The 14,337-nt window shown below is 33.5% G+C and overlaps 1 protein-coding gene across 3 annotated transcripts in view; it reads right to left on the reverse strand.

Annotated features, from left to right (window-relative positions):
- Gpat4 (Glycerol-3-phosphate acyltransferase 4) overlaps positions 1 to 14,337 on the reverse strand; it is a 470,968-nt gene that overhangs the window by 111,443 nt on the left and 345,188 nt on the right. For 2 of the 3 annotated variants that reach the window (XM_090393085.1, XM_090393086.1), the window contains exon 15: positions 8,908 to 12,843. In XM_090393085.1, coding sequence (XP_090249211.1) covers positions 12,756 to 12,843 — 88 coding nt within the window. In that variant the 3' untranslated portion in view covers positions 8,908 to 12,755. Of the gene's footprint in view, positions 1 to 8,907; positions 12,844 to 14,337 lie in introns of those variants that run through there. The other variant, XR_016548355.1, reaches the window with a different exon arrangement.

A 14,337-nucleotide genomic window follows, 5' to 3' on the forward strand; every position in this document is an offset into this window, starting at 1 on the left:
TACAGCATGAACACCATCTATGAAAAAACAAGTTAAAAATTGTGAAATCTGAAAAGTAAGATCAATGATGATCTCAGACTATTATATGAATTTCAGATAAGAACAAGAAAGTTTTGAAAATATCAGGTAAAAGTGCCATATGACTTCATTGAAGCAGGAACTAAACCATGTATATTTGTAACGCAGATCCAACAGGTTTTATAAGAAGCATTACATATTATAAATATATGTAGCAGTGATGCAGGATCTTTGTGGACTTGCAGCTCATAATCAGATCTTTGGAAACTTAGTAGTTTTCAGTTATACATCTTTTACCAAAGTCAGGCAGAGTCAAATCGTAATTATATATTTAGGACAAGAATTTTAAAATTGATCAAGACAACCATGCAGTCGAATTAAGGGTTAAAGTTGTTGAAAATCAATAGCCAGTATCAAAATTTATTTATAATCACTAGTTTCATGTGCTTAAGGGAACACTTTTTCAGGAATGGCATAAAACTTTATGATATTATGATTCAGTTTACAAACAAGCTAAAAGCATCAGTAGTGAAGAACATTTGAAACAGACCAAGTATGTTGCATGTGCTCACTAGCCATCATTAACACATTATGAAGTGCACAGTTCTAAAATGCATGTGTACATGTCAGGCCTTGTATCAAACTTAACCAAACCGATGCAGGGTCACTCATTTTTTTTTTCTTTTTAATATTTTTAATGCTTCCTTAAATGATCTAGAAAAGAAATTGCAATCAATGTAGACATTTCTATACAATACCACAGTACTGGTCTCTTTATGGTGCAGTTAGTGCTGATTTATGTTTTCTTCTCCACATTCTTGATGTGTCCTGAATGGCATGTTTGTCCTGCATAGCAAATTCTGGGTGAACAAATGGTTTTGCATGCTCCAATATTTTAAGTGGTGAGTGAGGTGGTTTTTGGAGACCAAAGGAGACTCGAGATCTTGTTTAAATGGGGAATGTTGGTTTTGTTCCTTGTTGCAGTATCTCTCAGGAGATAGTCTGCGATGGATTGTATGTAAGGGTGCAGTACTGCTCCTCTATATTCTTGTCTATTAGGTTTGTTTAGGAAGCTCTTTCAGGATGTTCTCTATTATATATTTTTTATCATAACCATTTTGTAGAGGGACGAGACCAAGGTGTTTCAGAGCTCTAAACTTCTTTTTTTTATGTACTAGTGGAAATGTTATATGCCCTGTCTCATAGGATTTTCTGTAGACTGAATAGTTGAATTTATTCTGTTTTGAGACCTCTAGGAATGTCTAAAAAATAAAAAAAGCAAAAGATCTGTTTTCTAATTTAATGGTAAACCATATATAGGGATGAATGTTGTTAATATGATTGTCAAAGTCCTGCATTTTTATCCAAATCATGCCATATGATGAAAATGTCATCCACAGCATAGCTCAAGTTTTAGTTGTAATAACGTGAAGTCCCCACGGTCTATTTTTTTTTTTTTTTAAATTGTTGAAAAAGTGGAGAATGTGATATGCCCACTGTTAAGCATTCTGTTCACAGAATTTCTCCTGGAATAAGAAGAACAGGGTGATGATGCAGTATCACATAAGATCACATCTGGTGATGTTCTTGTAATGGTACAGTAATCTACCGTTTATCTGACCCTTCAATTATCAGAATGGTGAGTTTGAATAACTGAAGTGTCATTGTTTTGAAGGGCAGTAGATTACTGTACTTTGTATTTTTATTTAATACAAAAAAAATAAAAATAATGCTTGGCCCACCTGCAGTACTAATGTACGATAAGTTTACAATCTTCCACCTAAAAAAATCTTATGGTTTCTGCTCAAGGTATATTAGTGAACAGATTATGGCATCCAAGATCACAAGGTTCTATTACTTTTTTTTCCCTAGGAGTCCCACCTAGCACTCTCACAACAATAACAAATACTTTGCTTAATGACTTTATTCAATTAGTCAGAGGATCTGCTAGAGTATCTACAGAGCTCCAAAGATACAAGAAATTCTCCCATTTCTCTCCAAACATCTCACAGACTTGGTGGCCTCACTCATAGGCAAGTGAAACTAAAAAACACACACACACTTCACCGGAAAGAATGCAGAATATAGTAACAGACCTCTCTGCCCCACCCCAGGACCTAGTAAGTCTAGAGATCATTAACCTATTTACTAATATACCTAAAGAAAAAAGCACAGGACTATTATAAAACTATTTCCACTGAACACTGTGACATTATTGGAACACTTCCTTGACAACACATTAATCCAATTCCAGGATGAAAGATTATAAACAGAAAAAGTCTGGCATTAGGTTTGTCACTATCTCCAATTTTAGTTAATCTGTTCATAAAATCATTTGAAAAACAGGCCCAGGGGAATTAAAAATTACAAGCAAAACTAGCTGTGCTATGTCGACACACATATGGTCCTGTTCACCAGAGAACAATGACAGGACTTTGATAATCATCTTAACAACTTTATTATATAGGTATCTCCATGGAGTCAGAAGACTCATTCCAGGAGACCCATTATTCACACAATACCTATCATATCCCACCTTAAACTATTTGCTGACTAAGCACTCACAACCACCTCTGGCAACCAATTCCATTCATTCACCATCCTCCAGCAGTCCTAACAGCCTTGCTAACCACCCTCTTACACAATTTCCATGGGTAATTGTGTAAGAGGGTGGTTACATCTTACACAATTGGGGACTCCTCATTCTCTCCCTTCCTACCATGCACTGAAAGAAAAAAAAAAGTCTTCAGTGCAAATTCTATAAACCCCTTAATAACTTATGCTTCTATCATGTCTCCTCTTTTCCACTTATCATAGCTTTTGAACTCCACAGAACTTCCATCTATTCTCATAGGGAGAAGTCCATAAACATGTCATAATCTGTCGCTCTCCTCTGGACATCTCCATGGAATCCAAGAGACCAGATTTGTGTGCATCTGTGTGTCCAGATGTGGCCTTATTAAAATCTTACAAAGGGGAACAATAACCTTCCTATCCCCACTGATCAGTGTGATCTTCAACAACCATGTAATCTGATGTGCTGTTTTGGCTACTGTTGTAATATGCTCTCTGAACTTCAACTTACTGTTCCACAATAACATCCCCACATCCCTGGGCTTTTCCTGTAGTTCGCTTTTATCAATATAGTACACAGCTTGTGACTGCTTCTTTGCAAAGTGCACCAATTTTTTTTTATTTTTTTTAGACACCCTTTTAGAGTATCTTCATTAAACATAATAAACTCAGCCATTAAATACATAAAATATGCCAATGCAGCATCCCCATGGTCACACAGAAAATAAGTATTCCTTTTAAAACTCTACAAGACAAGGAATCTCCAGTAGCACATGAAATAAAGAGTCAAAAACTCACACACCCAGTGTCATCAATTCACAAAATGATTATAATAAAAAAATGGTAGAGAGGAAATCAATGGACAAGAAAACTTAAAATAGAGAGGAGCAGAATTTGTTTCTTTACACACAGCCCATCACAGATAAGATCTCAAAGATATTATGACAAGTGACATTTTCCCCGATTAAACAGTCTACTTTGCCCTCCAAAACCTCATCATTCAGACATCACTCAGAGGTATATAAAATCAACTGTTCATGTGGAATTTGTTAGGTGAGAAAAACAGGCTGGTCAGGAGAGATATGCATGTCAGAACATATCAAGGATGTGGGGAAGAAAACAAAAATCAGGACTTAGCTGCACTTACAGACAAAATATCAAGTACTGTGACATTATACAAAAATGGTACACTGATTACAATTTCTTTAGAGCATTCATCAAGGAATTATTGGAAGGGTTATAAAAACTATAATCAATATAACAAATTAAGGAATAACTCTAGACTAGGTTGGGTTGTGTTTGATAAAAAAAAGTGCACATACACAGAGATTTCAGACATGCTTCATCATGCATCAAGCACATGTGACATTGTTGGACTATTTCAAATGTTTCGTACTGTTGGCTTGCTTGTAAATCCAGTCATTTTAATACAGTTTAATTTTGATCTCCTGGAGAAGTGTACTGTAAAGCACACAAAACTAATAAATTTGTTCACCCAACATTCTCCCATTCTCCATATGGGGTATTAATTTCCAGTGGATGATGTGAAGCTGGGAAGGGTTATTAGTAATAGTGAAGATGTGGTAGCCTTGCAAGAGGATTTGAATAAGCTAGACAGATGGGCAAATGAATGGGGGTCCTGGTTTAATGCAGCAAAATATAAGGTCTTGAGGTTTGGAACACTTCATACTTTATTGGAGGAGTTGTACTGGAGGAAGTAGGGGGAGACAAGAGATCTAGGGATGATGATTGATAGAAACCCGAAATTCAGGGGACATATTGCAAAGGTGGTGAAGGTTTGCTGCAATACTGAGAAGGATGCCGACCTGCAGAGATAAAAGAGTTATCATTCTGTTGTAAAGATCCTGATCAGACCATACTTAGACTATGGTTCTCAAGTTTGGTCCCCAGGATTTGAAGGAGATAAATTAACTGTGGAAAGGGTACAGAGGCGGATAACAAAGATGGTTTCAGGATTGTACAATGTTAGTTATGAGGATCAGCTGAGGGAATGTGGACTGCAGAGTTTGGTAGATAGAAGGAGAGGTGATATAATTTAGACTTAACCTGTTGAGAGGTGATTACAGGGTTGACACAAGGGAGTTCTTTTGCTTGGTTGAACAGTGGGAAAGAGTGATGACAAGGAGCCATCCCTGGAAGTTATGAAAGGAAGCTGTGAGCAAGAGGGTGAGGAGTGGTTTCTTTGCATAGAGAGTGGTTGAACCATGGAATGCATTGCCTGATAGAGCGAGAATGGTCAATGAGTGGTATGATAGCCTGTGTTTCCTAGGAGGGACCTCCCACGATGAGTCTTGACAGACTATGTGTTTCCTAGGAAGGACCTCCTGCGACGAGTCTTTTGACTCCATGGAGGCATGAATAATAATAATATTTTCCATTCACAGAAGTAGAAGTAAAATAATATTACTGATCTTGTTTTAAATGAAATAAATTACTATAATTAATATTTTTAAGATTTGCTTTTGTGAAAACTGCTTGCAGGCTCACTGCACCCATGACCTGGAAGACCTATGGGGTTTGTTTGTTTTTTTATATCACTGACAAAAATCAAAAAGATTTTTGTCAGTGATATAGAAGTTTTTAGCATGTGTCTTCAGAGAATGTGTAGTATTTGATGATAGTTCAACAGAATTAATATTTCGTTACTAATTTTGTATAATTTTTTTTCTGTTTTGTTTCAATATATAACTACTCCACAGTTACAATTTTTTGGTGACATGGATTCAAATCCTATCTAGAATATAACATTTATAAGGACTCTTCCACTAAAGGTAAATGGACCAATCCCTATAATAGTAGCAATGTTTTTCCATTCTCAAAAGTTCAGCTGCTTTTTTATTTTTTATTATGCCTTCTTCAAGACTAATAAACAGGCTAGAATGAAGACAGAGCAGAGTATAGTGATGGGATTAACTACTCCATTACCAAAATTAGGTTTAAAACAGACTAAGTTACTTAACCATACCAGGCTACTATATATGATATGTACAAGAAAAAATTAGATTGAGTGGTATATATATTATGTTACATAACCCTAGTATAGGGTTATGTAACATGATATATATATCCCATGCAATTTGATATAACAAATTGCATGATGAGCCAATACCAATTTCTGCTTCTACGGTTTTATAGGATTATATCTACTCTAGAAAAGTCTACTTCTGAATTATTAATTATATGAAGAGCCAAGGGCTTCAATTCGGCAACATGTAAGTTCTGTTTGCTACAAACTTGGTATTTCTAGGTCTACCTACTCACTGATGAGACCTCAATAAAGGTTGAAACCGGTCTGGGTAGTGACCTTCTCTCACTCATAATGTAGAACAGTAATACAGCTCCTAGGAGCTGGGTTTCACATTATGGGGAAATATCAAGAATAGTGATCGGAGCTTGCTCCACCCTTACCATGAGTTGCCTCAGTGTTGCACTCCCTAAAGGATCAGTTGTAACACTATCCAGGTATTTGCTTATGCTTGGACTCGCCGAACTTTATATATTTACTATATTCGGCATGAAACTCTTTGAATTTCTTATTCGGCTATGAAACAATATGGGATGTAATATCCCTTAACTTAAATAAGTCTACTTCTGAATATTACACAAAGTAATATGCACATGAGCAGTCAAGACACATTTGCCATTTAATCAGGCTCTTGACTAATACAAAATTGTGCACTAATAATATTGGTTACTCATAAGAAATATCTATTTTGTAATATACTTTTTTCCCCTGCAATTTTCAAAAGCATTACCTCAAAATAGTACACTAAATAATGTATTACACTATGCAGAATATGTGGAAAGTGGAAAGATTGGAAAGTTTGAAGCAATCCTAAAATCTCTACCAGACTTCCATCAGCAATATGACATTATATAGAACGAACATAAAACTGAAAATTCATTCATCCTTGCTGTAACCCAGGTGTTTAAGCTTTTAGGCAATTGATAGTTTTCATCAACTGGCATATGCTCTGCTTATTGGAAGCATGAAGTGACTTGTAAATTAACCAAAAGAAATTAAATAAAAGAAAAAAATTCACATTTATACTTTTAGTTCATAAATAGTTCAGAAATTAATGTTCTAGACAATCTACTTTTTTCTGATACCGTTTTGAATTATGGCTATGTAGACAGAACTATCAATGCAGCAGACATAAAATCCAAAGAAATTTTAGTATTTAAGAAAGGCTGAGGGATACGATCTCATGAAAACAGATAAGGCCAACTTTCTTTAACAAGAAAGCAAATGCTGCCCTATAATTGAATGTTATTCAACATGCTATCTCTTTGCTGAACACAATGTTACTGATTTCCCAAGAATGGAGTGTCCATACAGACTGTAATATAACTATGGCTTCACTGACTTTGATGAATGCATTATTTTGCTGAGGTGCAGATTGGGATTGTTGATTTCAAGGTCACCAGATATATCACTTAAAAAAAAAACCACATGCTCTGAATGAATGAATAAGTAGAATACCAAGAAATGTATTCATACAATCAATAAACCAAGCAATCAAACAGAGTGCATGAAACAAAATACAGCTTCAGTATACGTTTGCGAGTAAAGCAGGTAGCAATTATACAATATATATTTGCAACATTTCACTATATTACTTGCACTTTAATTGAATAACCATATAACAGACAAAAATTTACAATAAAAAAAAAAAAAAACCTGCAAATTCATTTTGAAAAATGGCAAATAAACTAACATGTAGGCCCTGATAATAATAATTAGATATCAGCACATAATGAGAGTTTGCTTTCCCCAGAAATGCTTTAGGTGACTGATGTCATTCTAAAGGTTAAGAAATGACACTGCCGCAAACATCAATTTCAGAAGTGGGAAAGAAAAAAAAAAGTAATACATCAAAGCAAATCTTAAAATTTTTTACAAGAGGAAAGAATGTAAAAGTAAATTAATCAACCATATTTGAAATTAATTATATTGTATTATAATTCATCATAACTCAATGACAATTATGTGAAATACACTAACAAAAAATCAGCATTGATAGCTGCGAAACATTCTTCCAAAGACTATTCGTACAATTCTGGAAATATATTGAAATGTGCAAATACTCACTAGTTTCAGCTTTTCTGAAAGATGAAAATATTGAACCTTTAAAACAGCGAAATGGATATATAAATACTAGGCTGACTTGTATCAAGATCTTTTCCTTTAAGCAAATCATTGGTGAAAAGTCCACATTTTTGAAAACTGAATCAAAATAAGTGTTATATATATGTGCAAATAAAAATTTCCGAAATACTAAAACAGATCATATCAGTCTAAAATATTTATTAAGTGAAATTCAAATATACTATAGTATGCAAGAAATTATGTTATTGCTTTCGTCCATTTCTTCAGAAATCAAGTGGGTGTATTGTAATTATAACGCTACCTACATTAACATTCTCTCTCCTTCCCCTCTCCCCAAATTCCCACACTGTTCCAATTCTTTCATGGATTTGAGTGATGTGATGTACAGGATGTTATAAAGATGATTACCTTATGATTACAAATGCATACATTTAATGCTACTTTACAAACAGTAACAGATTATATCATCCATCTGCTGTATGATGGTCAAAGCTTCCCTGCTAAATCAGCAATTCTTTCAGCCTCAAAATGTTACTGCACTTGCAAGTTAAGAAAATAACTACTCCTCAAGAAAAAAGTACCATCTCAAGTGCCAATTCCATAGATTCTGAATTTTGTCAGCTTTACTCCACTGGATTTTACTGTAGGGAAATGTCTCACTTCATTATGAACCAACACTTAAAAAAAATTATGCAAGACATTAGTGTATGTGCTATATAGGATTTAAAGGGAATTAATACTGGCTGGATATTTGCAGTGCTAATAAAGATGCATGGATAGAATTCATACATTATGTGGAATAAAATCTGCAGTCTTGTCCCCTCTGAATGTTTACCATTATTTTAAAGAAGTTTCAGAGATACAGACTGCAGCAAACTCATAGGGACCACGTAAATGGCTTGCTATAGTGAATTTCCTTTAGAATAGCATTATGCCTGTAATTTCCTCGATTAGCAGTCTTATAGTGAGCGAGATATTATAATGGTGTCTGCCATACTGTGCAAGCATTTGACAATGAAAAAACTATTAAATACACTACTTATTGCCATTGGACATTCTAGACTACAATCCTGAGATATTTTATGTTCAGCAATGTCTAAATAAAACTAATTTTTACAAGCACACAGACAAAGTACATTTAAAAAATCTGGAAGTCATGGATAACACTGACATGGACAGATATGTTTATCAGTGTGTATAAATAACTTTATTTAGATTTCTTTTTTTGTAGCATATAATCAAATTTATAAAAGTTAACCCATTCACAAATAAATCCATTTATGTACATGGAATTATACAAATTATAATGAATAACTCATTCTTTAATTCAAATTAGTATGAAACAATTATTCCTATGAACAGTATTTCATACAAAAATGTGATTATTCAAAGACAATTCTATGAGCACAAAAAGCATAGAATTCTTTTTAATAAAAAATAGTGTTATCTCATACATTTCATAAGCTCATTTTAATAAAAATTATAATTCTGCTATTTTAATCGTTCTCTGGAAACAACTCATATTTTAAAATTTTATTCCTGAAAGCAATATAACTTATGTAAATACCAGCCATAATAACTGCACCTCTCCACAATATTTTAGCACATCTCGTTGCCTTATGCATGTGCGCACGGACACGCACACACAGTGAAATATCAGTATCTAGCCTTTCAATAACTGATGTTGATAACCTATCTCCAAATTTCCATAATTTTGCTATGCAGCTTCATTACAAGAAGGATGTGAAGCTGGTAAGGAAACTTTGAAACAGGACCTCCAGCTTACAAAATAGTTAACTCCATGCAGCAGAATGATGGAAACTAAGATTATGAGAATTAGTTGCGAAGGAAACCCATATTCGTATGCTTTATACAGGTAGCTTTCATAACTATTACTCAATCCATAATTCCCAATGTTTTGAAGGACCGCTATTTTAACTGAGGGGGGTGGAAAATGATGTAAATTTTTATCATTACATATGCAAAATTCAGTACAATCATTCTAAAGGAATACTTATGTTCCATCACAAAACATGATCAAATTATTAGACAAAGTCATCTATCAGGAATAAATTCATTTAAATTCTAAACTTAAAACCTATTGTAAGTCCAGGATTCTTTACAGAATTACATCTCTCATAATTTGAACACCAAAGCTTAAATTTTAAGAGAGAAAGAGAAAAAAAATTGCTATAGGATATCAAATTTTATGCAAAAACTGAAAGGAAATACTTGAAGCCTCTAGTTCAGTTGGTACTGATAAATCCTGCATAGAATGCAATTAACCTTTGCAAAGACTTTTTTCAAGCACAGGCCTACATCTCATATGGAAGAATGTCCTCCCCTCCCCAGAAACTCTTTGGTCCGAAAAGGAGACAAGATGATCCTGTCTACCCAGTGTCTTTCCAAGACACTGGGTAGACAGGATTAACCACCTTATCATGATATTTGGATGTGTAACAGTGAGAAATTGTATTCTTAAGTTTACAAGGATAAATAAGGTGGACGTGAAATGGATGAATAAGAAAATTAAGCAAGAATTGCAGAAATAACTATGAAAAAAAAGTATAAAATCCAAGTGAGTAAATAACTGCAATTCCAAGATAAGAAAACATCAAAGAAAAACTAGAATATGAGAAAGAAGGCATCAGCAAAAAATACAAAGAGAATGATAAGGAACAACTCATTTCCATGTAATTAGAAGAAGAAATTACGGAAGAATGATTAGTGGATTAAGCTGGTAATAAGTGTAAAGGTTATACCAGAAGCATTTAATGCTAACTTTGTTATAACATTTCATTTCATAATGATAAAACAGCATATATCTAAAGAGGCGGGGAGTTGATTGATTGGCAGTGAGTGAACTAGGGGTGTTTTGAATAAAGTTTATTTATCAAACTAACAAAGAATCCTAGCCAAAGTCTCATAATATTATTAATAGCATTCTAAAAAAATTCACTATAGCAAATCTTCCACAGGAAGAAGCTATTCACATTTGCTCTCAGGGAGAAAGAAGAGACCAACAAAATAATGTGGACACTGCTAGATTCAGTTCCCTTGACTTGGTTATTTAATAAAGTTTCATCCACTCTATTAGAATCCTTCTGGCTTGGAGGAATCTAATAGTATAAGAAAAAAGTAGAACAGCACCAGTTAAAAAGGAGACTTATTTATAAAGATCAGTATAGAGTTCTTTTAGCTATGTAGTCAAATTTCCTAATATAGTAACAACAGTTGAGAAAGAAAATACGTATTTTTGAATTTTGTGAAGGATTTTGATAGATGGCATGGTAGACCACTGTATAAACTGCTACAAGTTCAGTGGACTATACAAGGCAGATGGCCCTACAAATGGAGTATTAAGGACTGTTTATGTAGGCTACTCTTATTCAATTTAGATTCTGAAGGAAGATATTCAGTTGTTTGCAGATGTGTTAAGTTAGGGAGAATATCAAGGATAACATGACATAATGATCTTCAGGAATGGGAGATTGAACCGACTAAGTAAGAATTTTGTTTAACACAGATAAATTATAAGTCGGGGCACTTTGGAATTCAAAGATGGAAGATGTCTGCATTACTGGTAGGATTATGTTACCATTCCACCAATAATCCATGCAAACTTCCATCTTTGGATGAAATTTAAAGGTAAAGAAAGAATTTTAAAGATGACAGAGGTCCACTTCTATGGTAAAGAAATTGACAAGTGAGAGTAGTGGTTCCATTGTATAAGGCACTGATTAGGTTGCACATAGACTATTGTGCTAATTTGTTCCCCTGGATTTTTTTTGGTCTTTCCTGTATTTATTAATTGGGAGTGGGGAGAGAATGGTGGTATGAAAGCTGTGGAATTAGTAAAGGTAGGTAACAAAAGTAATATCATGGCAGTGGCATATCAGTTAGGATGGAATGAAATGCAGTGCCTAGTGGCTAGGAATTAGTTACTAGGAATATTTTCAGAGGGCAAGGGAAATAGAACATTCCTAGAAATTGTATAAATATATGATAGTACAAGAGTAAGGAGTAATTTTGTGTGAAGCAAGGAGTGACTGGAATATACTGCTAGAGTATCATTAGTGAAAGAACCGTGATTGCATTCAAGGAATGATACATATGGGTGTGACAGATATTACATTTCAAGTGAACCTCTCATGCTTTGACTATGAAGCATGGTGAATAATATAACAAATATGGTATTAAATCTCTTTCTATGCAATGTACATAACATATTATATAGTGCAGTACAGATTTATAAAATATTAAATCAAATAAATGATTAAAAAATCAACAAGATTATTTTTTTTCCATCCTCCGTCACTTAACAATATATGTTTTTCCATTCCCATGAAGTATTGAATTACTGAAGTTCCACTGTGTGTTTGTGAACATATAATTGCTTCAAAATCCTAAGTTATGACATGTCAGAAAGCATAACATTAATCACTCATGAACTAAAGATGAATTACATAAGTTACTCATAGTAATTTCAAATTAAGCCTGCAACAGGTGATTAAGTGGTCCCATATTTTTAATACTCTTAAACCATTTATATTATCCCTTGGTGTTAAAGTTTTGGACATACTGCCAGATTATCAAACTAGCAACAATAAAAAAATATTTTGCACTTGCAAAAAAAAGTGCAAAATATTTAATTTTTTTTCTGCATATAAGAAGATTAGTAGATTGATTAATATTCACAAGCTGCATCAGCCTTTACACAAAAGTTCTGTTTTAGAAATGCCAAATACATTAACACTAACATAAGATTATTAATTATTAGTATCGCTTGTAATAATTATTCTATAAATCCAATTAAAAAAAAAAACTATGTTAAACATAAAATTGTGCTTTTTTTACATCATACTCTGAAAAGGATAATATTCAGCCACACTTACAAACTTGTCATTAACAACTATCATTATTTATAATGGAGGGAAGTTTAATGTTTTGTCACCTTCAGTGTTGTAATGCTTCACTGAAACACAATGAGAGATATTGATATATCACATGGCATTCATGGATGGTGACTTGGCTAGTCCACTTTAATTCTAAGGCTATACTCCCATTGTTGCCTTTCCTTCAATTCTTTCTTTACTTGCATCCGCTTTAACTGGCCATCCCTACATTTAATATAACAAATTTACTTCATTTAATAAAGTTTTAATGAAAAATAAAGACTTGGAAGTTCTTAGCATCTTGAAAATGAATATATAAAACAAACTACATTAAAATGATATTTAATGTGCTGTGCAAAATATCAGAAAGGTGCAAATTTAAGCATACAGTGAAGGAGAACAGCAAAAATCTGCAAATAATGATGCCCCCCCCCTTTTCTGGTAACTCCCCTCTGAAAAACATTTTTTTTAAAATGTAAATCCAATGTTAGCGTTTAGTGTTCAAGAGAAGTTCAGTGGCTCATTTCTTTCATATCTTTTTTTTTAAAGAGATATTTTCCTTCTTATAAATGCTAATAAAATAAAGATAAGCGAAATTGATAAAATTATTTATTATTAAATTTGTCAATGCATTTAAATCAAAACTAAAGAAAAAAAATTATCCTTTGTACATGAATGTATTGTGTTAGTTAAAGGAAAATTTTATTTTTATTTACAGAAAAAATGTTATAGGCAGCTTCTTCTTTTGCTTCATTTTGTTGTACGGTGTAGTGTGTGGCACAAATGCCCGTTCCAATTCACAAGCAATTTTCGTACTCCTTTCCATTAGAGGCTCTAATTCATGGATTTTATGTTTTAAATTTCTAAAATCTGTAAATAGATCTACAAAAGACTAGCATTCATTGGTTCAGATCTGTTTCCTCTTCTTTTCTATTTACATCAGTTGAAATGTGTATATGATCATCAATATGCTCTTGTGTTAATTCATAATTAAGCTCTTGAAAGAGTTCTATCTCCCCAAGTACCATGTCAATCCCTCCCCTTCAATAGTGTGCCATAATCAATTTCTTGTATTTCTTGGTCAGCAGATGGAAAATGTGATGAAAAGACAATTCTGTGTAATGAGCTTTGAACATCTAAATTGTACCTTGATCTAATGGTTGAATGAAAGAAGTTGCATCACGAGGCAGAAAGGCAACTTATATTTTTATTCAGATGTTTCCTGGCACATTGTGCAGGATAAACATAATTTTGAATGAAAGATTTTCAGCTCTACTTCTCCACTTCATGTACAAATCACTGCTTAAACCAATCCAGGCACAATTCTAATGTTACCTAAGCTTTTTTTTTTGTTACTCTGCCAGTATACAGAGTTCATTTTTGTTTTTTTCCTTTAAATGTCTCAGATTTTGGGAATGGTAAACCATAGCAGATATGATTATATTGCCTGCTGTATTTGCACAAAATAAAAGTGTCACCCTATCTTTAGTTGATTTAAATGCTGGCAACTGTTTTACCTCTTGGGCGATGTAAGAACCCTTAAGCATTCTCTTTCAGTAAAGCCCAGACTCATCTGCATTAAAAGTCTTGTTCTGGCAGATATCCCTTCTCAATTATTTTGCAAACTTTTTCAGGAAAAACTGCTGCTGTTTCTTCATCAGCAGAAGCTGCATTACCAATCACCTTTAAATTTCTTCTTTTATTCTTCTATTCTTCTTA

Source organism: Typopeltis vanoorti, chromosome 5 (assembly GCF_054136105.1).
Source record: "Typopeltis vanoorti isolate ZY-2024b chromosome 5, IOZ_Tvanoo_1.0, whole genome shotgun sequence".
NCBI classification, from domain to species: domain Eukaryota; kingdom Metazoa; phylum Arthropoda; class Arachnida; order Uropygi; family Thelyphonidae; genus Typopeltis; species Typopeltis vanoorti.